The sequence below is a fragment of the Silene latifolia genome, chromosome 2 (genome assembly GCF_048544455.1).
Source record: "Silene latifolia isolate original U9 population chromosome 2, ASM4854445v1, whole genome shotgun sequence".
In the NCBI taxonomy this organism is placed as follows: Eukaryota; Viridiplantae; Streptophyta; class Magnoliopsida; order Caryophyllales; family Caryophyllaceae; genus Silene; species Silene latifolia.
This window is the reverse complement of record NC_133527.1, coordinates 166,720,011-166,744,062: the sequence shown is the minus strand read 5'-3', so window position 1 is coordinate 166,744,062 and position 24,052 is coordinate 166,720,011. Positions and strand designations below refer to the sequence as shown.

Genomic DNA, 24,052 nt, shown 5'->3' with positions numbered 1-24,052 from the left:
TGCTTTCAATATTAATATTAAGTATCACTGAAACAGAGGGACTCCATATGTATAACATGGTTGTTTAATTCATGGAACAAATCTTTAGATAATTTAATTGAAAAAGGTAGGTATTTCACGATCTTTTTTCATCATCCATTTGTTTGCAATAACCTTCGTAGTAAAACAATTACAATTTTCCAAAAGCATCGAGCATATATTGGATACGATTAAATTTTGCAACTAACAGAATTGTATAACAAAGTTGAGTTCGATTAGAGTTCTTCTGCGTAGCCAATTTTACTCGAGCATCAATATTATATTATAATGATGGTGAGTTATGAAAATATTTGTCCTATGTTTATGGTGCAAGTGTTGCCCGATTTCTCAAATATCGTGATGTATATTGTATACAATTAATATTATAGATCTACTTCCTTTCTATGAAGAAGAAAGTCTTTGTTCTATGTATTTCTTAGGCAAGTCAATTTTACGTTTCTTTATATTATTATTATTATTATTATTATTATTATTATTATTATTATTATTATTATTATTATTATTATTATTATTATTATTATTATTTAAAGTGTGTAATTGTATTGTGTAGATGATTTAAAATTTTAATAGAATTTTCCAACCCTTTTAACTTTAAGTTGACTTTTTACGTTACTACCCCATCCTACTAGATAGTTTATAATTTATTTATACACGATTATTAAGGTAACGAGAAAGAAATGAATTTACAATTATTCAAAGAAAAATTAAAAGCAATTTGAAATGAGGTCGAAATAATAATGGTTCTCACCCATATGTGTTGATTTATTTACTAGAAAAAGAATGGGTAAACAATTGATTATTTTTGGATTACTAACATGTTATAATAATATTGCTCTGAGATTAGACTTCCTTCGTCGTGTCAATAGTTATCGTTGTTTGATATCTCACTCAGGTAAAAGGAGTACTTAAATAAATATTACTCAAATATTACCCGGGCAACTGAAAAGAGGAACTTTTCATGAGATATTAGAGTCTTCAACTACTATAAACTACTTCAATTGTAAAATATAAAGGTGAAAAAGTATTTAGGTAATTAATTATTTTAGATTGATTAATGCTGGATTCCCAATCTATACTAATAGATAGAGTTTACAAGCCAACTCATAGATAGATTTTACGAGCAATAGACGTTGTAACTACAAGCCGACTTTCTTCATATTGGTTCCACCTTATTTGTTTCTTATTAAGAGTTTCATCATTATATTACATATAGGTTTACTAACACATTTTTTATTTATATACAATAATTACCGCGTGACTGCGTGATACATTAATTATCATATTATAAGATGGCCTCATTTTATAAAAAAAAGCTTATTTATTAGTATTAAATGAATGGGTGATTAACTAAGGCTATGTTTGGCAAAACAACCTGAAAAGGTAGATGAAAACTGAAAAGGTAGCTGAAAACTGAAAAGCTAACTGAAACCTAAAAAGGTAACTGATAAGGTAGCTGAAAATTAGGAGCTGATAAGGTAACTGATTATATAAAAATGTGTTTGACAAACTAGCTGAAAAGGTAGCTAATTTTGGTAAAATGACGTAAAAGGATATGAAAATTATTTAATATTATAGAATAAAGGGGTACAAAATGGAAAATAAGTCATTTCAGGTACCTGATTTCTCAAATGCTACCTCAGGTAGCATTTCATTTCAGGTACCTTATTTGACCAAATAAGCTACTTGCCAAACACTTGCAAAAAAATCAGGTAGCTGAAATTTTGGTCAAATAAGCTACTTTGGTCAAATAAGCTACCTGAAGTGTCGTGCTAAACATAGCCTAAGTAGTCTAATAATTTGTCTTATCATATAAGAAAAATGTTTTCTAATCACAATTTTATCACAAATTGACAATTAACTACTGTAAGAATTTAATCAACAATAGAATATGTTATATAATTTTAATTTGAACATAAGAGAATTCTAGCCATACCAATTGACCAAAATATAGGTATATATTCGTTATAATTAAAATGTTTTTAAAACAACAATCTCGATCAAGATAAATATTCAGAAATTATTTCTTGATATTACCCGGCCGTTATGAAATCTAGTTTACTTTATTTTGTGAAGGGGAGATAAAATAAATGTAAATTATTGGCAGTATGAAAGGAGTATAATTTTGCGAGTATAAACTATAAATTAATAAATTAAATTTTATTCCCGTCTCCTACAATTTTACTCCGTATTTTGTACCCCTTCCCTCGTATAAAATACCAGTGTTGATTGTTGAATACACTTGCGTTGCTGACTTGCTGTGTCCATGAGGGCGGAGGCTGAATTTTAGCTGCTGAACAACCAAGAAGACGATGTCGCCATTTCTCCGAAAATCTCACCGCATTTTCTCCTTCTCTTCCTTACCTCACCTTTTTCACAGGTTCCTTCTATATCTCCTTACTATTTCTCCTTACTCCCGTATCCCTAAACCCCCAATTTTCCCACTATCAATCAATTAATCATCAATCATTGTTCGATTCTATCTTGAAATCATGAATGTAACATTCTTATTCTACTAATCTATGCAGCAATTCATATTTTGTAAAGTATTCGACGCCAAGTTCGTCGAATTTGTCGCGAGGTTTATATGATCGTACATTGTATGATTTGCGAGGATCAAACATGTTCAGGATTTTCGACGGCGGTACTAGATTGTTAGGTGTTGGGGAGTTGAGCAGCAATTCATGTGTTGGAATTAAGGCTGGTACTGATGGTGTCGTTAGGTTTTCTATCGGCGATTCGCTGAATGATAGATGTTTAAAGCGTTCGTCGAAAGACGAGTGCAAGGGAAGAATGATGGTAGAGGAGGTGGAGAAGAAAAAGAAGAAAGTGTCGAAGAAGCGGAAAGTGAATGAGTTGAGGTTTTATCGTCTTAAGGCTAAGAAGAAGATGAAATCTCCTAATCCTGCTGTTAGAATTCGATATAAACTCGAAAAGGTAGCATCTTGTTTCAAAAGTTTACATAGTTGTTTTGAATTTCGCATATTTATAATTGAAATAGTTATTTGCTTGGATAAAAGATCTGAGGGTGGGTTCGTTAATCATAAGTTCTTAATGGCTAGAAATCTTCAATCACCATTTTTCTAATCTGAAGAAAATTTATTGCTCATTGAGGATCGATGTAGTTTATCGTTTGAACATTGCCTCGGAATGAGGTTCATTGAGGAGTTGTTAAGAATTTATGATTGAATGAATATATTGGCATGAAGAACACAATTTGATTGATGAATTGAAGTGTCACATTCATTTACGTGCCTAAAATATGTATATATAGTTCTATACTCAGTAGTTAAAATTTTTTATAATGACTTGATGACAACTTGTTTTATGTGCTCAATAGTATTATCATCTATTGGTTCTCATTACACATAATTCTTTGCTGTATTGTTCTTCATTTTGGATTATTTGGATCCAAGTAAAATGGCCCATAACTGGCCTCACTTCTTTTCACTGTGAAACAATAGCCTTTTGAACTTTGAAGCAAAGTTATGCAACTCTCGAATCTTGATGCAATTTCATTTTGAGTCATCTGAAAACATGTGTTCAGACAAGGTCAGGTTATGCACATTTGACTCAGCTTTACCCTACAATTTGCGTGGACCGGTTAGGCACTGGGGGTTATGACTCATAATTCTGAGGTCATTTAGTTATAGTCTAGTGTATTGAATGGGGGTGTGTTAGGAGTAAGGATTGACATGAGTAGCAATAGCCAGACGTGGAGTGTGGATTCAGAAGAGGTTTGTTCTTACTGTTCCTGTTTCAAGAAAGAAAGATCTAGAAAGGGTCCATGTTTTGGTTTGATAATTGATCTAGCATTGTGCCATGTTTGTTGAATGTTAAGGTTTTAGGGCTCATAGTATCTTTCAAAAACTGGTCTGGTTTCAAGTAGGACAAAGCTTACATAAATTAAAATTATCATGTTTTATTTTAAAATAGAGAATGTATTAATGTACTAAGATGTAATTATTCTTTAGGCCAAACGAAAGGAAGCTTGGCTGATTGAAAAATTGAGAAAATTTGAGCTTCCTAAGGCTCCAGCTGAAACATATGACCCTGAAAGTTTAACAGAGGAAGAGAAATTTTATCTGAAGCGCACCGGTGAGAAAAAGAAGCATTACGTACCTGTTGGTAGGCGGGGAGTCTTTGGAGGTGTGGTACTTAACATGCATCTGCATTGGAAAAATCACGAAACAGTTAAGGTTGTTTGTAAGCCTTGCAGACCCGGGCAGGTTAATGAGATTGCCGAAGAGCTTTCCCAGTTAAGTAAAGGAACTGTTATTGATATTAAGCCTGATAATACAGTGATTTTCTATCGTGGGAAGAACTATGTGCAACCCGAAGTTATGTCTCCTCCTGATACCCTGTCAAAGGCAAAGGTGATTGGAATTGCCTAGTATCCCCCAGATATAATTTAATTTATTTTCCTACCCCTTTAATTGCCGGAGTAATTGGTTCAAAAAGTGTGGATCTGGTCATTTTTTTCCCCTTATATTTGTCTCTATTGTTTTGCAGGCATTGGAGAAATATAAGTACCAACAGTCCCTTGAGCACACAAGTCAATTCATTGAGAAGTTGGAAAAAGAGCTGGAAGAGTATCAGGAACACCTTGCTCGGTACAGGAAAGGAAAAGATAGTGCATGAAAGAATCTGCTGTACATGATTGATGGTGAGTTATATATTTGTAGTTGTTGTCTTCCACATGGATGACAAATTGTTAACTTGTTGACACAGTATGTTAGTTCCGTTAAACTGTCGATATGCTACTTAAAACTTAAAAGTGCTGTCTTAAATTATCATTTTTGTGCAGATGAGAAATTATGTCTTCTATCTGAGAGAAATAGATTAGGTTATGAGACAAGAGTCGTAGACCGAGCAATGTAGACTTCTATACTCTTAGAGTAAGGAGAGGTGACTTGGCATATTTCATTTTTTTTCCGCGGGAATGTATACAACATATGGTAACATCAAATACAAGAGCCAACCGGAAAGTACTGAGCCTTCTATAGGTGCAGACTTATAGACCTTGGGAAATGATTTAGCATGGCAAATTGACTTACGAGTTCAAACTTACTGAATTTGTACAGAATACTCTTCATTTTAACCTTGTCCAGCTTTTTAGGCTTGATCACATTTTCATTTCTATACTTCCTATTTTGTGCCTCTCTTTACTTTTAACGCGCGCGCGCACACACACAAAAAAAAAAGAATTAGAATCTTAATTGTTGAAACAACTTGAATATCGCTGAAGTCTGGACATTAGAAATGTGATGATGGAATTGAGTGTTTGTGAATTACATTTGGAAAAACTTGTTGTTTTGTGAATGTTTTGATTGTTAATGTAGGATTAAGGTTGCATACAAGTGACACCCCTTACCATGGTTTTAAAAATCAGTCTTGACATCGATTTGAGACCGAGTTGTCAAGGTTTTGGTGTTTACTGCAACCATATTTTACCACATTTTGAGGTGATATTGACCGTATTTAGTAAGATTAAGTTGCGATAACCGATATTGCAACTGTGACCGAAACCGAGGTTTCATACTATGGCCCTTATCTCACTATTGGCAGAGCCTTTGAGACTATAGATTAACGTTATTACTCTAAACTCCTTGTTTAATTATACTTATCAATTGCAGCACTTGCATGAATTCTCAAAGGAATCTTTCTTACTTCACTTTGTTGTGGGGGCAAACCTGCTCTGGTTTCTAATGACTACTTAGTACGAAGTATTTATGTAGGCAAGGTGATTCTCCTTCCATTTCTTTCTTCCCCTAGTGACCAATTAGTTTTTTCCCCTCTTTCTCCATATCCTTTTTGACAAGGTCTTTCTTTGACCAATCTGCATCAGAAAAACCAGCATTTGAGAGTTGACAGTAGAAAACATGAAGTTAATATGATGCACATAAAGCATGCAAATAGCCCGTAATATGTGATTTAGTTGATTCAAGAGGCACCTTTGAACACGGTGACACTAATGCTAAATCCTTGCTATATGTGGATGGAATTGGTAAATTGATGAATTTAAAGGGCTGTCATCGAGGATGGATTGCATGTTTAAGCCGGCTAACGCTTTTTTTGAAGCACAAGTGACAAGATTAATAATTTATAATTTTGCACCAATAGATGTGGCAGTGGATAGTTTATAGATGTGGCAGTGGATATGTTGAAATGATAGCTATCTGATATGATGCTAACTTGCTATGGAGATTTACCTCAGTTTTGACGGTGAATAATAATGTGTCCCCTTTGCCATCATCGGAAAGACTATCTCTTCTCTAATTTTAAGATAATCGAGAGTCATGTACGTGTTGCTGCTCCGTAGTGGACATGTACTTTCAAAGGGTTTGCTTGAATTGGTACAATAACTGAGAACCCTGTTAGATGATCAGATTTCCTTGTTACTTGCTGATTAAACTGGTTGCAATGGAGCAATAAGTTTAGGGTTGTGTTTACAATAAGTTTCAGAAAGTTGACCTATTTGTATTTGCCTTCCCTATCAAGAGGCATTAACTATCTGAAGGAAATTGGAGAGGGTTGTGTTTAATTGACATGGTGATGTCGTTTAGCAAGTAGATGTGAGCTAACGAGGTTACTGGGGATGATCGGAGTTGAACTTCGTCTTCATCACATGTTGCGATCTTAGACAAGTTTTACATTCAAATTTAACACAAGTATTTACACTTTTCAAGCTCGCAAAGGTCAAGCTTGACTCACATTCAAACTTTTCCAAACACATCTTGAGCAGGCCAGCAGGGACAACTGAACAAGCATGTACTTGCTCTTTAACACATTATACCTGACACAACTGATCAGACCTAAACCCTACCGGATCCAAATGTCCAGGCCAAAGTAGACTCAAGGAATGACCTGATTTGGGATGCCTCGAGATAACAAAAATCTGATATGAATCAATCAATACCTTAGTAATTTATGACGAAAAGAAGACACTTGAATGACCCAACCTGAAACGATCTGGACTCAAGCTGCGTGTTAATGATGCCCTTACCAAATCGTCTGATGTAAACCTGACCTAAGTGAACTGTGTTAGGTTTGAGAGGTATAACCTCTACACAAACAAGGAATTGAGTGAGAATCTTTTGACCTGATTATGTGATAGGGTAGTATAGCCGGAATTTTGTGAAGTTAACTATGTGAACAAAAATTTTCACCGAATTTCAGGCTGAAAGCTGGGGTTTGATTCTGCATTTGTGGTTAACTATATCAGTATATCAGGGTATTTTGTGTAAATGAATGCAGCAAGGATCTGAAGTCACAATTGACGCTTCACCACTCATTCTCTCTGTCGCCGTTGATGCTATGGAAGCTGATAGAATGTGAAAGTTGGCAAACGTATTCTTCTTTATCTTATGCTCTCTCAGGTATCTCTTCATCCCTTATTCTTACTTTGTCATCCTCCATCTTCTAATTGGCGTGTATTTGCTTATTTATCACATTTGATTAAGTGGTAGTACCATTTTTACAAGAAATTTTGGCATGGAATTGTTGGTATTTTAAATTCCATTGACTCTCATTTCTCAATAGTGTTATGAGTGAACACCGCTGAATAGTACTCCCTTCATCCCAATTTTATTGTTAATACTTGATGTCCTGTACTAGAATCACCATCTGGATTGCATTGCAATTGTCCTATATCCTATGATAGGAATTAGGAAACGAAAATAGTGGACTAGATTGTTTCTTCTAAATAGCATTGATGGCGTTTGTTTCTGAATTCTGACTCTACTCAGTAATGAGTATATGGAGCACTCGTACTACTGCTTTTGCAACCTATTCTATTTCTTATGAACACAGAGGAGAGTATCCCACTGGTACAGTAGTTGTCTAACATTGATTTCTGTGAACTCCGCTCAAATATTTGATGCGGGAGCTTGCTGTTTCTGTACATTTGTCGACTTAGACTAGCAACACAAGTTGCTAGAAGTGTTCTCATTAAACCCAAACTAAAATGGCTAGAATGATGATGATAATTGATTGTAACTAACAGAGCTTTGTGTGGTAGGCTAAATGAAGAGTACTTGATAATATGATAGAACCCCATCAGATGCAATTATATTCTGCCAGTATTGTGCTGAAAGAACATCTATATTTGCACATTTATTCCCTTAATTATCGTCAACAGCCTCGTTAGAGTTGTTGGTTTGATCTTTCTTAACCTATCACTAGCAAATTTAGGTTGATTTCACTCTTCTCCCTTTTTCGCATCACGTCCAGTTTTAAACAAAACATTTTAACTTTGAGCCTAGTTACATTTCACAAACATCTTTGGACAAAACTATCATTATTTCACTCAGTTAGTGAACTGTATTTTGTACTCTTATATGACGGTCATTCTGATCAAATTTATTTTGAAACATTTTACATAAATCCGTATTCCATTCAAATAGCTGTGCATCTCTCTTTTGGATTTATTTTATAAAAGTTTTGTTTTCCCGGTGTGTAACGTGCAAGAGGTGACCTGCTCCTATCGCAATCCGCAAACCTGTATGTGTTGGCTTTCCATCTGTTGGGAGTGTGATAGCTGACAGGGATGTTTGAGGGCTGATCAAAAGTTGATTGATTCATGAAAAAGATGACTAAAGGAGTTTAGACCAAGATTCTGCTCTTTACCTTTCAACTTGCCTTTATAAATCTTACCAAATAAAAGGAAAGTTAAAAGAGAAAGTTGCCTACCATTAGGGGGTCAATAGTCTATAAAGCTCAACACCTAATCATATCATTTCCCCAGTTTATAAATATTATTATCCTTAATTGTTATTGCCAGTACTTTGATTTGCTTGACAAAGAAAGCTACTAGATTTTATATTTTTTGTCTGTACAGCTTACAAATATGCCTCCAAGGTGTACAGTTAGTCTTCGCAGGGTCATTGGGGGTTGGGGTACAGAGCTATGGTGCTCAGTCTCGGGTACGACGTACATATTGAAATTGGCTCATAAGATCAAAGGTTGTTGAAGTGGAGTGCACACAGTTTTTTTTTTTTTTTTTTTTTTTTTTCTAATTTGTTGAAGTAGGCTTAATGTAAACGACACTTAAGTATTTATGTATGATATTGTGTATCATTCTAAGATAAAAACTTAGAGATGGGTAATTTCGGTTAAAGTTTGGCCATACAAGACAAGATTGGTTAATGAATGAGGCAACTAATGGGAAGTTAGTTGTATATATTGAAGATAATACGATTTAAGAATTTCATGAGGTAGTGTGACCACGTGAGATAAAGATTGTGATAGTGTGATACACAAGTGAAAAGACTTCAAGACTTGGAGAGTGATAGGATTGTGCAAGGTACACAAACCCAAAGGAAACATGGATAAGTGATGTGTAATAAAACTAAAAGAAACATGGATAAATCAGTGAAAAGACCTCAAAACTTGGAGAGAAATGTGTAATAAAACAATGATTTTACTTGAGTTTGAGTAGAGAGTTGGAGAGAGCAGATTAAAGGAAAAAATAATTTTATGTAGACGATGATGTTCGACTTCCATTTAGTCGTAAATTTTACTTCAGTTTTGCTTATTTTCAACGTTCTTCTTTTCGTGTGAATCTTTTTTGTCATTTTTCTCCACATCTTACATTACTTTATTCTTATTACACATTTCTCCCGTTTAAATTGTTTATCTCTTTGCCTAATCGTCACTTAATGTTGTTATTGGATGCTATTTCTTCTTACTTTGCTATACTTTTAGGATAATTTATCTGAATATGGATCTAACTTGCGACATATATCCACTTGAATGTCTTTTTCCCTGAATTATTTTCGCTTTGGGTACTTACCCTCTTGCACTTTCTTGATGCACTTCTCCTACTTGTCTATTACACTTGTCTAGTCTTGTTTCCAAAATGTGACACATTCCATTCGTGCAAGGTCCTTATTAAGGGGTCTACCTCTCTAAAATAAGCAACTTTTTAAAAAGTATTTGTTGAATTTTTGCAGGTTACTTTCTTTACTGACTTGCACAAGTTGCCAGTGGCGACGATGTACTAAATATGGGTCTTATTGCCAGCTTCATCCCGGAAGGTATGATTTTTCTTTTAATCGTTGGATGATGGTAATTTGCATTATTCGGTTTAGTTTGGTAGGCAACCAATGAAGATGACATTAAGTTACAAGTTCCAACTTTCAAGCACGAGCACAATAAGTATTCTTTGTATACACATATTCAAGTGTGATGCCCACAACCACAAATCAAACTATGAGATGAAACATGATGGAACTAGTCTTACTAAAGACAGTTTTTAGCTTACCACATAGTCATTATAACTAGGGTTTTTTTTGTCAGGAAGTATCTAATATTTAGCCTCGTTGGCACCAATGTACCTAGAGTTTTTTTTTTTTTTTTTTTGTGCCCAAAGATCCCTATTATTTTATGTCGTCTTCTCGAGAAGTACCAAATGCTAATTGCCGTTAAAAAAAAGCCAGATTTCCGCCTAAACTAACGGGGAGCATAATTAGAACCTTATTTTTCTCTTTAATCATTTACTTAAACTAACCACTTTTTCATCTCCCCAACCAATCCTAATTAAATATTTCTCTTCTTTCTACCTTTACCATTTACTTTTTACCACTCTTCCTCCTCCATCACCACCACCACCACCACCACCATATTCATCTCTCCCGGCCACCCTTACCCGCCTCCTTTTCTATCCCACCTGAATCATGTACTCTCTCTCCTCCTCTTCCGTAAACATCTTATATGTTGAAAAGCCATATAAGATGCTAAAAAAGCCACCAGATTAATCGAAAATGAAGCTCCCAACAAGCATCTTATATGTTTGTTAAGTGTGGCCTTTACTCTTCTCCTCTATATACTCTATTCCCCCCCCCTCCTCATCCACCACCCTCTTGTCCTCAACATGCTCAAAAAGTCATCAAATTCCTCCACTATCGATGGTGTTGGGCGGAAAAAATGCGTGATTAAGGATGGTGGTTATGTGGATTTAAGAGGAGGGAGATTTGGGAGAAGAGATAGATGGTATTGGGCGAAAAAAGGGGATTAATGATGGTGGTTATGGGTTGTAAGAGGAGGGAGAGTTGGGAGAAGGTAGATTGAGGAGTGGTAGATTGTGGAGTGAGTTGTGTTAGGTAAGTGATTAACAATGTTATCATATTTTAATTGTAATTAAAAATTCTAAACAATTTTTTATATATAATGCTATAAAGTTTTGGGGAAATGCATGAGTGATGAGAACTTTGAAAAGTACAAGGAGGCTAGACGAGCCGCTAAAAAGGCAGTGCGTGATGCGAGGGCAAAAGTTAACCAAGAAGTGTATGCCAGGTTGGACACACGAGAGAAGGAGAGAAGGATATCTATAAGCTAGCTCGCATAAGAGACCGAAAGACGAGGGATATTGGGAGAGTTACGTGTGTGAAAGATATGGACGACAAGGTTCTGGTTCAGGATAACCAAGGCTAGATGGAGTTCTTACTTTGATACTTTATTCAATGGACATTAGGAGCAAGGTTTTGGGGATGTAAAAGTAACACCAAGCATGGTTAATCAGGAATTTGTGCGTAGAATACAAAAGAGTGAAGTTAGAAAGGCGTTAAGGAAGATGGGGTCAAAGAAAGCAGAGGGACCGGATGGTATACCCATAGTAGTTTGGAGGTGCTTCGGGGAGAAAGAAATCGAATGGGTAACCATGCTCTTCAACAAGATTTGGAGGAGCAACAAGATGCCATGAGCTTGGAGGAGAAGCACTCTTGTCCCTTTGTACAAGAACAAAGATGATGTTCAAGAGTGTTCCAATTATCGGGGAATTAAACTTATGAGCCATACGATGAAGTTATGGGAGCGGATAATCGAGAAAAGGCTTAGGAAATGTGTAGACATCTCGGATAACCAATTTGGATTTATGCCTTGGAGATCGACTATGGATGCGATTTTTATCATAAGACAGTTGATGGAGCACCATCAGGACAAGAAGAAAGACTTGCATATGGTTTTTATTGACTTGGAAAAGGCATATAATAGGGTACCGAGAAAAGTACTTTGGTGGGCTTTGGCGAGAAAGAGAGTGTCTCGAAAATATATTGACCTCATAAAGGACATGTATGAGGGGGCTAGTGCAAGTGTTCGCACTAATGTTGGGAAAACGGAAGAATTTCCCATTACCATCGGGGTGCATCAAGGTTCCGCACTTAGTCCTATTCTCTTTGCTATAGTTATGGATGAGTTGACAAGGAATATTCAGGACATCCCTTGGTGTATGTTGTTTGCTGATGATATTGTGTTGATTGATGAGACGAAAGAGGGGGTTGAGAGAGTTGGAATTGTGGAGGCATACTTTAGAGACTCGTGGGTTTAGGCTGAGCAGGAGTAAGACCGAGTATTTGAGGTGTCAGTTCACTAACGTGGCGGGGTCGAGATCGACAGAGTCGGGGAGTATTATTTCGATGGGAATGTTGTTGAGCGGTCAGATTTTTTCAAATATTTAGGATCTATTATTCAAAAAGATGGGGAGTTAGACGGAGATGTGGCTCACAGAATTAAAGCGGGATGGTTGAAATGGAAGAGCGTTTTAGGGTTTTTATGCGATAAAGATGCGTATGTTAAGGTGGATGTGCGGCCATACAAGGAAAGATCGATTAAGGAATGAGGTGATTAGGGAAAAGGTAAAAGTGGCACCAATAGAGGACAAGATGATGGAAAATCGACTAAGATGGTTTGGCCATGTGAGAAGGAGACCTATGGACGCACCAGTTAGGAGGCTGAAGTTAGGAGGCAGGAGACTTGGAGAACAGAAAAGATCCCTAGGGGTAGAGGGAGACCGAGACAGACATGGTTGAGAGTGATAGAGCACGATATGAGATTTGTGGGGCTTGAGGAGAGTATGGTGATGGAGAGGGGGGCACAATGGAGGGAAAAGATACATGTGGATTTTTAGTATTTGCTGTTATTTGACATATTTAGTGTTTTTATTTAATTTTTAAAAGAATTTATTTGTTCTTCTCTCCTTTATTACACCTTTTTTACCAACCACTTATATATTTTACTTGATTTACTTTTAAGGTATTCCGGATCCTTAACTTCTACTTCGGTTTTCAAAATCGTTTTAATCTTTATTCTCGATTTAAATTTTAAGTTTTTTATAAAAGAAACACGCCAGACCACTGGCGTATCCCATGTCGATACGATACGATACGGAATATGACACGGGATACGTCCCTGACACGCCGGAATGTGACACGACTCGGGTACGGCACAAAGGAATGAGAAAACTTACCTTGTTGCTCTCACGAAGCTCTTCAAATATGAAGATCTGGCCCTTCACCCTGATCTGGTTACATTCATGGATGTAATCCTGGGAGAAGGAGAAGACCTCAAAAAGTTAGCATTATGGGTGTGAGGAGGAGACACCATGGGTGTGAGGAGGAGACAACGAGAACTCGAGAAGGGGGGAAAAGAAGAAGATAGAGAAAGTGTAATGTGGAAAAATGAGTATTGCGGTTGGGGAAGTGGGTTGCACATTAGGGTTCCATTTTTAGGAAAAGAAGAGCAAGTGGGTTAGTGGGTTGTCGTGGAGACACAATATTTTACTCCTCACATTTACTAAAGTTGTAAATTGTACTATTACACGTATATATCACTTATAAACTAAGAACATGACATATAAACCAAGTCTACAATACATTTTTTTAATAATTTCCCAATTTATGGAAAAAAAAGAGAATATATGTATATAATAAATAAGACGTGTCGTCTCCGTGTCTAAAAAATAGTCAAAATACTCCTTTGACCGTATTCCCGTATCTATTAAAATTCAAAATCACGTGTCGGATACTCCGATACGTATCGGATACGAAGTATCGTATCCGTGTCTGAGTAACATAGCCTATAAGTTTACCTTGACTTTGTATTATGTTTCACTCTTCCTTTTGTTTTTCATTCTTCTCTTTTCTATTTTTTTCGCATTTTGAGGTGTACGTTCACCCATAGACGATTCTAAAGGATGATTCATGTCAGCCGACCCCAAATTATTTTGGGATTAAGGCTCTGATGTTGTTGTTGTTGTTGTTGTTGTTTTTTTGTTAAACTAGTATTGGTGCCCGGCTTCGCCCGGGCTACCTCTACTTACCATTACTTTTTTTTTTTCATTAAATAAAATTACTTAAAGTTGCATAACCCGTAAATTTATCATTAATATATTTTTCTATGACATATCCTAAAATTACGATGAAATAAATTTTGAGACAAATTCACTTACTCCCGCTATTAATATTTTACTCTTATTAATGAAACAATAGTAATAACATTTCACTACTTGTCCGTAATCATTGTTACTTTCACTACTCCCGCCGTAATTATTGTTACTGTCACTACTGTCGGCATTAATATTGATAATTTCACTACTCCCGCCGTAATTATTGTTACTTTCACTATTGCCGCATTAATATTGATTATTTCACTACTCCCGTTGTTTCTACCACTTTCACTAATCTCGCTGATAATATTGTTACTTTTACTATTCAAATGAGTATTCAAATGAGTGATTACTATCATATAACTATATCCAATGTTGCTACAATTCTTTTCTTTACTGACGAAATTACTTTTATTACTTAATCATGCAATTTTAAGAGGATTCTATATTTATATAAATATATTACATATATACATTAAATCAAATCGAAACAATTATGCAATATTATATATTATGGAATCTAACTTGAATTATTTATAACCTACTTATATTATATTTTTGTATGTTAAATAATTAACATCTCTATACATCTAATAAACTATAAAGTTTAATAAAATTGCATAGATTTTAAATTTAATACAGTATATAATTTTATGATGTTAATAATTAATTGCATAAGTGTACATGTTTATACTAATTAATTTTTTTATTTTAAGGAAATTGAACATCTTCTAGTCTTCTATAAATATTTAGGAAATTACCAAGCATCTTCTTTCTTTTAGTCTCCTTGAAATTGACCATCTTAATTAATTATTTTATTTTAAGGAAATTGACCATCTTAATTAATTATTTTATTTTAAGGAAATTGACCATCTTAATTAATTATTTTATTTTAAGGACATGTTTTAGTCTCTTACAAATGTTTAGGAAAATTACCAAGCTTCTACAATATATAATTTAATTTTAACCCAAACTTAATAATATTTGCATTGAGATCCCTTAATCGGGTCCATCACACGGTGCTAGTGATTTAAAACTATATAGTATAATTAATTTGTATAACTTTCTTTAATTACATGGAAGTCCCTTGGTTTCTGGATATAATATATAGTATTGATTTGACGGAATCTTGACTTTTTTGACAGAATTTGTCAATTGGTATTTGTTAACAAAAGGTATAAATTTTAGGTACCTTTGGGCAAAAAAAAAAAAAAGTTAGGTGCCTTGATGCCAACGAGGTTAAATGTTACTACTTCTTGACAAAAAACCCTTATAACTATACTCCGTATTAAATAAACCATGTAGCATGGAAAAAGACCATCTTAAGTCTAAGACGGTCTCAGATGAGATTTTGTAATTCTGATAGGGTCACTTGCTGATTTACGACAACTAGCTGATTTATTGGTCATCTTGGTAAAAACTACGTTAGTTTGATCTGATCCCTATTAAAATTTCTACAAATTCAAATTCTTTGGACGGATGCCTTTATCAATGATGAACAGGAGAATGAAGTTACTTTGAATTTTTTTTATTGTCAATTAGGATCGACTTTTAGTGTCTTTCAACATGGCAAATCAAGTTAGATCGTGCCTTTTCTTTTGTGTTTTCATTAAAAGACACCAGAATCAAGTTGAAATATTTCTCTTTTTGTCGGATTCATTTTTTAATTGATTTATCTACCTGTTGAGTCTTTAGAATGATAACGCTTTTTGTTGTCAAGTTTATGAACAATAGACCAATGCCTAATTAATTTATGCTCACTAATTAGCCATATCCTGTTTCGTCGTTTCAAAAGGTGAGGGTTGTGCAGATTTCTTTTCTATTTGTACTTTTCATGGTGGTTAGAGGTTATAATTCCACCTATCTTTGCGCTGTTCTTGAATAAATCCTCATTTTTTTTCCCTTTCTTTTTAGAGTGAAAACAGTAATATGGTTATGTGTCGACTTATTCGTGGAGTTATTATTAATTGCCAAATTATTACTCATCTCAAGAAGCTTTGGTGGTGCTACCAAACTACCATAATCCCTTGGGAGATTAATATCGTCAATATCATGTATAGTTGCGGAAAAGAACATTTATTATATAGTGCTTCCGAGAGTACAACACATCTTACTCTCATGAACATTTTCACGAGCGTACAACACATTGTACTCTCATGAGCATTTTAACAAAAATCGGAGCGTCATACTCAACAAATTGAATTGTTATATTCATCAAGATGAACTACTCGTAAGATATTTATACATGATTAATAGTATGAAAAATCTTGATAATGTTTAACCCTATATTTATTGAAGAATCATAAATTTTTTTTATTATTCTCTTTGGATAAGAAAAAAGGAAAGTTGAGGTTTTTTGGGTAATAATCACGTGATTTGATAAAACATGAATTTTGATAAACATGGGCAGTGCAAGCTTGTCATTGATGGAAAGAATGGATGTCACTGATGGGAAGAATGGATACTTCCCTGAGAAAAAAAAACCGGATACGAGTGAAGAGTAAGAAGGAGAAATTATGTTATGATGGGCACGAATCACTAATGGGAAAAATGGATACTATAAGACGGTCTTACCACATGAGACCGCTCAAAAGGAATCCAATATCGAAAGTAAATAAAATGTTACTGCATGCAAAAGTAACTTTGATCGATTTCAAAAGTAATGTAAATAATGGACTTGTAGATCGTCTTATCCTAGAGCTATCCTTACTTTATTGTACGAGCGAATTCAAGGAATCTATTCTCCTTGCTTCTACTTAAGTAACCAAACAAAGAAAATTGTCCTTTTCCCCGTCTCTCCCATATTACCCTCCACATTTCTTCGTCCAAACAACCCGATAATCTGTCAGTTGAAAAGCAACTCCGTATTCGTCACGTACTACTAATATTCAGTAGCATGTGAAACTTAAATGTAGAACAAAATTGTAGGTCCATCACTCCATCATCTGGTGTGTTGAGAAGGTTAAATTTGTGCGTACAAGCAAAATTGTAGAAGGTTAAAATCTCAGCCGAGTTGTATCGTATTGGCCGAGTTGTCCTATGTCCTATGATGCAGAAGATGAAACCAATACAATGGACTAGATTGTTTCTTCTAAACAGCATTCATTGCTATTTTTTATGAATTCTGACTCCTACTCAGTGCTGCGTTCAACTGCTTTTGTAACCTTTCTAATTTCTTGAGTACACAGAGGACAGTATCCTACTCAGTAGTTTCTGAAAAGCACAGTAGTTGTTGAACATTGATTTCCGTGAACCTAGCTCGCACGTGTTACTGTCTACTGTAGAATCTACAGGATTTATTTGGTCCCTCTTTTCTTTTTCTTTTTTGGATTTTTCAAGTTATAACTTTACAAGCAGCCACAAATCAGAGATAATCAACAACTTAGGGAATGCTTGCTGTTTTTTGTTCTTGCTTAGTGGCGGAGTTGTGGAGACGTGCTGTGGTTTGGCGAGCAGTTTTGTACCTTGACATGGTTGCATATTTCCACTTTTCTTTGTTGAACACAAAGCCATTGAATTAGCAGTAGAAACTCGGATCGGGACATCATAGAGGGTAATTTTGTGTTGTCGATGAGATGAGGCTTTTCTTACATACAACATAATGAATCTGCCCCATAGCATGAGTTCTTGATGTTATATTATTCTGTGAGGAAGTACAGGTTATTGGATGGAAGAATTTACGATTAGCCCTTGAATGTCGACGGAAGTGCTGCTGTGTTTGTTCCTTTGCTTATCATAAACAAATTCATACTATCTTGTTGTTAGTCGTGGCCTTCTTGGCTTCTTTTTTCCGTCTAACTGCATGACACACAAGTCTATCATCAAATTTCGTTTTTTGTTTCAGTTCATACTCGGTGTTTTACTTATTGCTTCGAAATATTTTCTTTCCGTTTGTTATTTGTGGTTATTGTACCCTGTACGCTTGATTTGCATGGCGAGTTTTTTTACAATGTTTTTGTACTCGCTCTGTCCCAACCGTTTACCTTTGATTAAAAATGCTCCTCACAAAGAATATAAAAGGTAAACAAATGATTGAGACGGAGGGAGTACATCATTATTTTTTTAATCTCTAACTTTGGGTTTGAATGTATGATCTCTTATGTACGTACATGGACAAAGCTATATGACTCAGCTTAAGCAGTCATTTTCCCCAAATAGAAAAGTATTCAGTAGCTATTTGGTTTGAGCTCTGCTTTATTCTACCCACCAACATCCTTTGTGGATTTCACTTTCTTCTGCTCTAGGATCACTCCACAATTTCCAACTCCCACCAAAAAATATCTCCCTCGAATTTTGTATGGTCTATATAGTATCGTAATTAAAAAAGAATAGACATTATCAAGCGTTTAAGAAAAAATAAAAGTCAAGTCAGATGTCCTGAAAGACTGAAATAGAGGTGATCCGCAGTTGGCTATTCAAAGCCCCAACGATTATATAGATGGAACGGTGGCTGATAATTGATATGGAGTATATAACTTGCTAGACGATCCAAACTGTTGTCTCTTTTACCGCCCTCCAATGTTTTTGTACAATCGTTGCTAATTGGCATCTCTATTTTTTCTGTTGTCTTGAGACCTGTTTTCTTGATGGTCCTAAATTATTCACCACGAGATCAATCGGCGGTTGTTTCAAACTCATACTCTATTAAAGGGGTCTGTATTTTTGGTTGCCAATGTTTCCGAGTATATTTATTTGCCCAGCCTGTCTTGCTTGTGACTGTCACAAGCTTGTGATATCTCACAACCCTCTTCCACTTGCCCTTTGTCTGACGTCACAAGCTTGTGACGGACACTCCGTTACAAGCTTGTGATGGACATTCCATCACAAATGAGAATTTGTGTTATTTGCCAAGTACGGGTACCCATCTTGTCTCTCGTACCCACCACATTTTCCACATTAGGCTGAGCAAACAGGACATCATTTGGCGTACTGAAATTGACTTACTTGACTATGAGCATGAGGTACTTGTGGATAATCTTTCGGACAAGTATGACCAACATACAGTGATCACTCTACCTACTCTCTTGTTGTCCACATTTTTTCTAAAGGTTACTGAGTTGGAGCAGTCAAGTAAGTGATATAGATGGTGATATTTAATAAGAGAAGCTCAGATTAAATTAATATATGGTCTACCGTCTACGTCTACGTCTACTTAAGAATGATTTTTCAAAACGGATAAGAAAAAAGCACGCTACCTACTAACTGGAATATATGGATTGTTCATCGTCACACGACCAGGTTAAGACCGGGTTGGATCATAAACCGGCTGACGGCAAGAAAGAGAACCGAAAATATGACCTGACCTGTCTACCTGTTTTATATGGCTAGAGTCAAGCTCTGTTAGGCTGAACTTTCTTAGCACTTAACCCTACTGTTATCCGACTATCTCCCTATCTTTCCTGTTTTAACCTATGTTATTCTGATATTTCACTTAATTGCCGTATTTTGTATCCGATACGTATTTTGTCGGATACGATACGACACTTTGATACTTCATTTTACACCAAAATATTGAAAATTTCGCAAAATAGCCGTATCAGATACTCCGACGCGTATTTTGTCGGATACGCTTAGACGAGTCAGTAACATAGATTTTAACCAAAAAAATATCTTCTGTTTTTTTGACCAACTTCCACTGGCTGGCTACAGCCAGTCTGAGAAGGTGCATTTGAGTCCAATTTCATTTCTAACACCTAACCATAGTTAGATTCTAACCTTTCTCACTTAACCCTAGTTGTCTTATTTAAACACACTCCTCTGTCTGTCTTATGGTTCTAACTTGTAAACATTGTCTTTTATGTCTCTCCTCACAATTTTCTCAACTCTTTAACCCAAATAAATATAACAAGAAAAAAAAAAAATTATTTTTCTTCAAACATAATTTGTTTTGGGTTAAGGTAGTAAGGTAATTTACTTACTGGTGGATGGGGTCAGCTGTAGTAAAAAAGGATGTAAAAACAGCTGGGGGTAAATGGAGGTGGATCCAAAACTGGTTGTTTTTTACTGACTTGTCAGAATCTTGTCTTCTATATTACACCCTTTTTACTTCTTTCTTAATTGGGACTTCTACCATTTCCATGTAAAATAGTACAAACTAAACCTTCAAGGCTTCAACAGTGCAACTTGGTAGTTTATATTTTTCATAAGATGTACTTAAAACTTTGCTGTTTGTAATACTCGGTCGATTTCTGTCATTAAAATCTCTGTTTAAAAAAAAAAAATGACTGAGAGGGACGGAGTAAATAATACAGTTTCATGTTTGTTTCATATGGTATTGAATTATGTTTGAATCAATGGTGCAGAGAAACATAGCCAAATGCTGATACAAGAGTACGAGTACGAGTACATGTTGGATGATGTTGACAAAGAAGAATGCGGAGAGAAGCCGGAGAAAAAGAGGCGACTCAGTGTGGCGCAAGTGAAGGCCTTAGAGAAGAGTTTTGAGGTGGATAACAAGGTGGAGACAGAGCGAAAGGTGAAGCTTGCTCAAGAGCTTGGGTTGCAACCGAGACAGGTTGCTGTTTGGTTTCAAAATCGTAGAGCGCGCTGGAAAACCAAATTGTTAGAGAGAGATTATGCCTCTCTTCACTCTCAGTTTCAGTCTCTCAAGCAGAATTACGAATCGCTTCTGCTTGACAAGGATTCCCTTCTTTCCAAGGTAAGCTAAGACTTGCATTTATAACACTTTTTCTCCTACTCATATTTCTTTGGTAATTATACTGTACTACTCCCTCCGTCCTGTTTATATCGTGACTTTAAACACCTTGTTTGGATGGACGCATTTGAAAGGAACGAGGGCAAGCAAAAGGGTGGCAACAACTCCCGTTGTTTGGTTAGTAAATTAGGCTTGACGTAAATGAAGTCCTCCACTGTTTTACCAACAAATGAAATTAAAGTTATCAAGAATGATTGTAAAAGAATGACATTCCTTCATTGGCACAAATACTACTATACATCCATTTGTATAATAAGCATTGTACAACCATTATACATTTATCCGAGCTTATGTGTAATTTTTCTGAGTTTTATAAAAGGTTATTTTTTTTTTTCATGTTTAAGTGTGTGAGTTCAGAAATTTACAGTATAGCTCAGATTTTTTTAAAACAAAACTCGAAAACTTTAGTACAAAGCTCGGATTCTACACCATATAACTGGTGGTAAAATCTACTAATTGCCTCCTTGGCCCATTGCTTTTCCACCCTTTGGTTTGTTTGAGTTTTCAACTTGGAGAATTGAACTCTACCCGACTACCCTGTAATCCTTGATTTCTCATTGTGAGATGATTTTAATCAAATTTGTGCTGTTCAACAGTGTGTTACATTAATAGACCGTCAAAGAAGCATAGTTTGGACGAGTTATTATTTGCCGTTGCCAGAATTCTGCATTGTGAATCTGTCACACATAATACATTACATATTCTCTACGCAGATTAAATATCTAAAATCAAAGTTGAGTGAGGAGAAGACTGAAAGAGACATAAGCATCAAGGAAGAAGCTGTGATGTCTGATACGGATATCAATACGACAGATATTGAACCAATTACTCCACCACCCTTTTTGAGAGAAGAATGTGATGATTCAAAGTCTATGAACAACAAAAAGAGGGTGTCGGATGAACCATCCGAAAGCGATTCCAGCGCTATCTTGAACGAGAATGACGAGAATTCAATTGGTGAGGAGTTTATCCAGACTGAGGAACAGCTGATATGGATGTCTCCAAACTCGCCATCTCTCAGATTCAACTCTAGTAGTTCTTCCTCAATGAACTACATCAGCTTGACAGAGTGTAGATCAGAGGGTATACAATATGTCCATAATAATAATAACAATATAAATGTATACAACCCTCAATTAGTAGTCAAGTTGGAGGAGCAGATTATGTATAATGGAGAAGAAGCCTGCAATTTATTCTCGGATGAGGTTCCGCCAACTCTACACTGGTACACCCCAGTCCCAGATCAGTGGATCCTTGATACTTAACCTGTCATTCCTGAGATTAATAGCCAAATATGCTGAAGCTGAGTCAAAAAAACGAGGCCTTTGGAATTAGATGGTGTAATTGAAGCGCTTTGTGGTTTCCTTAAAATGCATGACGATAATAATTCACTTGTACTACAGACTAATATTATGGAGCTACTTCTTGTTTTCATCACTTCCTCATTTTGATATTTTGGTTGTTTATTCAAGTTTCAGTGGTAAAGAATAGAGTAGTAAATAGCATAGCATCACAAATGTATTAAAATCTTTGTCGTGGATTGGTAGTATTTAACATGCAGGTACAAGTATTCCATTGTTTGGGCCTTCTCGGCTTGAAACGGAGACTGGTGGATAAAGGGGCAGTATGAGGATTGAGGGCATTGGAGTATTTCTTTTACACGATTACGCGACTGATGTTGGGCCTGTTTGCCAAACATTTAGCGGATTGCCGTGAAGCAGTTTTGTGAGATGTAAAGCGAGAGCGAGGCCTTGGAGGTCTCTATTCGTCATAATGGGTTGGGGAATATATAGGTGGTCAACTGGGATGGCCAGGAAAAAATGCTAGGCATTGGCCCAAATTCAAATGGCCCGGGCTCATAGTCAGGCAAATCAGCTGCACATTGACATTGTTTTTTTTATTAGTTCATTGCTCATGTTGCGTTTTCTTCCTCGTGTTTTCGTTGCTTCTTGCTGAACATTGCCAAAACTTTTTTCATGCCCAAGGATAAATTTATAGGCAATTTATTTCAATACTTAGGTGGTATAAGGTATGTAGCTAACAAAGTAGATTTGTTTGCTAAATCATCAATTTTTCTTTGCTTATGAGAAAGGACGAACCATTGACGAATATTGTAGATTTGTAGGTAACAACTACGTATCGTATCGGCTCGGCTCGTAAGATATTGTTTTTTGTTTTTTGGTCTCACGAAGCGCGCACATAGTCGCATTACAATAAGGGGGAGGGGGGATTCGAACCAGGGACCTATTGTCCACAATACCTCTGTCTTAACCACTAGACTAAGACATCCTTGGTCGTAAGATATTGTAGAGCAAATTATTTGATTTTTTAGTGGGTATGACGGCGACAAGTTGGGAGTTGAGAGATAGCGTGCAACAGTGTAAGGTGTTTGCAAGAATGCTGGTATTGATTGACACTTGAATACGACTTCGCCGGTCATTACAATACACCCGGCCTCCTGAAAATGACAATTACCATCCATTTTATTTATAGTCCTCCATTATTAGGCTTCTAATGACTTTTGGCTTTTGAGTTAACTTTTCAAAGCAACCAGATTATATATTTGACTTTGAGTTTTGACAACCTTTATAAGTTGCTTGCACGCTTAACACTCGGAATAGGGGAATAACTCAACCAGGCACATCAATTGGCCGAAAATAATTTGACTCGATAACAACCCGACCTGAACTCGAGACCTAAAAGAATATGTTTTCCGGATATAACCCCAACCTAATTAGCCCAACGCCATCTGACTTGACCTGATTGCCTCGGCTGTCGGATGCCAAGAAACTAATGGGAGCTACATAACACCGTTATCATTCAAGGTCATGCCCTAGGTTATGAGATGCTTTGATTCTTCACAAATTCTCATTATAGATGGACACTATCCGACTATACGTATAGACAGATACCATTTCCCCTCACAAAATACCCATTTGCCATAAAGTGGAAAGCACATGGGGGTGCCCCACCTTGTTCCCCCTACCCATTTTATTAGAGGTCTTTACCCGCCTATTCGCCCCACCCGTCTATACCAAGACCTATTGTTGGTTCTTTTAATCAACAATTATGAATAAAATTAACAGGACTCGCCATTGCAAAAGAGGTTAATTGATGAATATTGACCTCTTTTGATGAAT

The 24,052-nt window shown here is 35.9% G+C and overlaps 2 protein-coding genes across 7 annotated transcripts; both read left to right on the top strand.

Annotated features, from left to right (window-relative positions):
* Positions 1 to 2,221: 2,221 nt before the first annotated feature.
* LOC141643295 (putative CRM domain-containing protein At3g25440, chloroplastic) lies at positions 2,222 to 4,848 on the top strand. Its single transcript, XM_074452384.1, has 4 exons — positions 2,222 to 2,416; positions 2,565 to 2,973; positions 4,011 to 4,412; positions 4,549 to 4,848. Exons 1-4 carry the CDS (start codon positions 2,349 to 2,351, stop codon positions 4,675 to 4,677), a joined length of 1,008 nt encoding a protein of 335 aa, XP_074308485.1. The 5' UTR covers positions 2,222 to 2,348; the 3' UTR covers positions 4,678 to 4,848.
* On the top strand, positions 4,598 to 22,349 carry LOC141643296 (homeobox-leucine zipper protein ATHB-16-like). Of its 6 annotated transcripts, XM_074452385.1 has the most exons (5): positions 4,598 to 4,702; positions 7,294 to 7,415; positions 9,990 to 10,073; positions 20,500 to 20,855; positions 21,626 to 22,349. In XM_074452385.1, exons 3-5 carry the CDS (start codon positions 10,043 to 10,045, stop codon positions 22,175 to 22,177), a joined length of 939 nt encoding a protein of 312 aa, XP_074308486.1. In that variant the 5' UTR covers positions 4,598 to 4,702; positions 7,294 to 7,415; positions 9,990 to 10,042; the 3' UTR covers positions 22,178 to 22,349. The 6 variants fall into 6 exon arrangements, with proteins under 6 accessions (XP_074308486.1, XP_074308489.1, XP_074308488.1 ...); XM_074452388.1 differs by lacking the exons at positions 4,598 to 4,702; positions 7,294 to 7,415; positions 9,990 to 10,073 and adding an exon at positions 19,968 to 20,102; XM_074452387.1 differs by lacking the exons at positions 4,598 to 4,702; positions 7,294 to 7,415; positions 9,990 to 10,073 and adding an exon at positions 19,968 to 20,207.
* Positions 22,350 to 24,052: the final 1,703 nt, after the last annotated feature.

Bases quoted from the DNA above. Each gene is read 5' to 3' on its own strand.
- LOC141643296 (XM_074452385.1), top strand. From the start codon at position 10,043: ATGGGTCTTATTGCCAGCTTCATCCCGGAAG. The intron at 10,074-20,499 runs GTATGATTTTTC...TCAATGGTGCAG, and splicing joins TGCCAGCTTCATCCCGGAAG to AGAAACATAGCCAAATGCTG. The intron at 20,856-21,625 runs GTAAGCTAAGAC...TTCTCTACGCAG, and splicing joins AGGATTCCCTTCTTTCCAAG to ATTAAATATCTAAAATCAAA.
- LOC141643295 (XM_074452384.1), top strand. From the start codon at position 2,349: ATGTCGCCATTTCTCCGAAAATCTCACCGCATTTTCTCCTTCTCTTCC. The intron at 2,974-4,010 runs GTAGCATCTTGT...ATTATTCTTTAG, and splicing joins TTCGATATAAACTCGAAAAG to GCCAAACGAAAGGAAGCTTG. The intron at 4,413-4,548 runs GTGATTGGAATT...ATTGTTTTGCAG, and splicing joins ATACCCTGTCAAAGGCAAAG to GCATTGGAGAAATATAAGTA.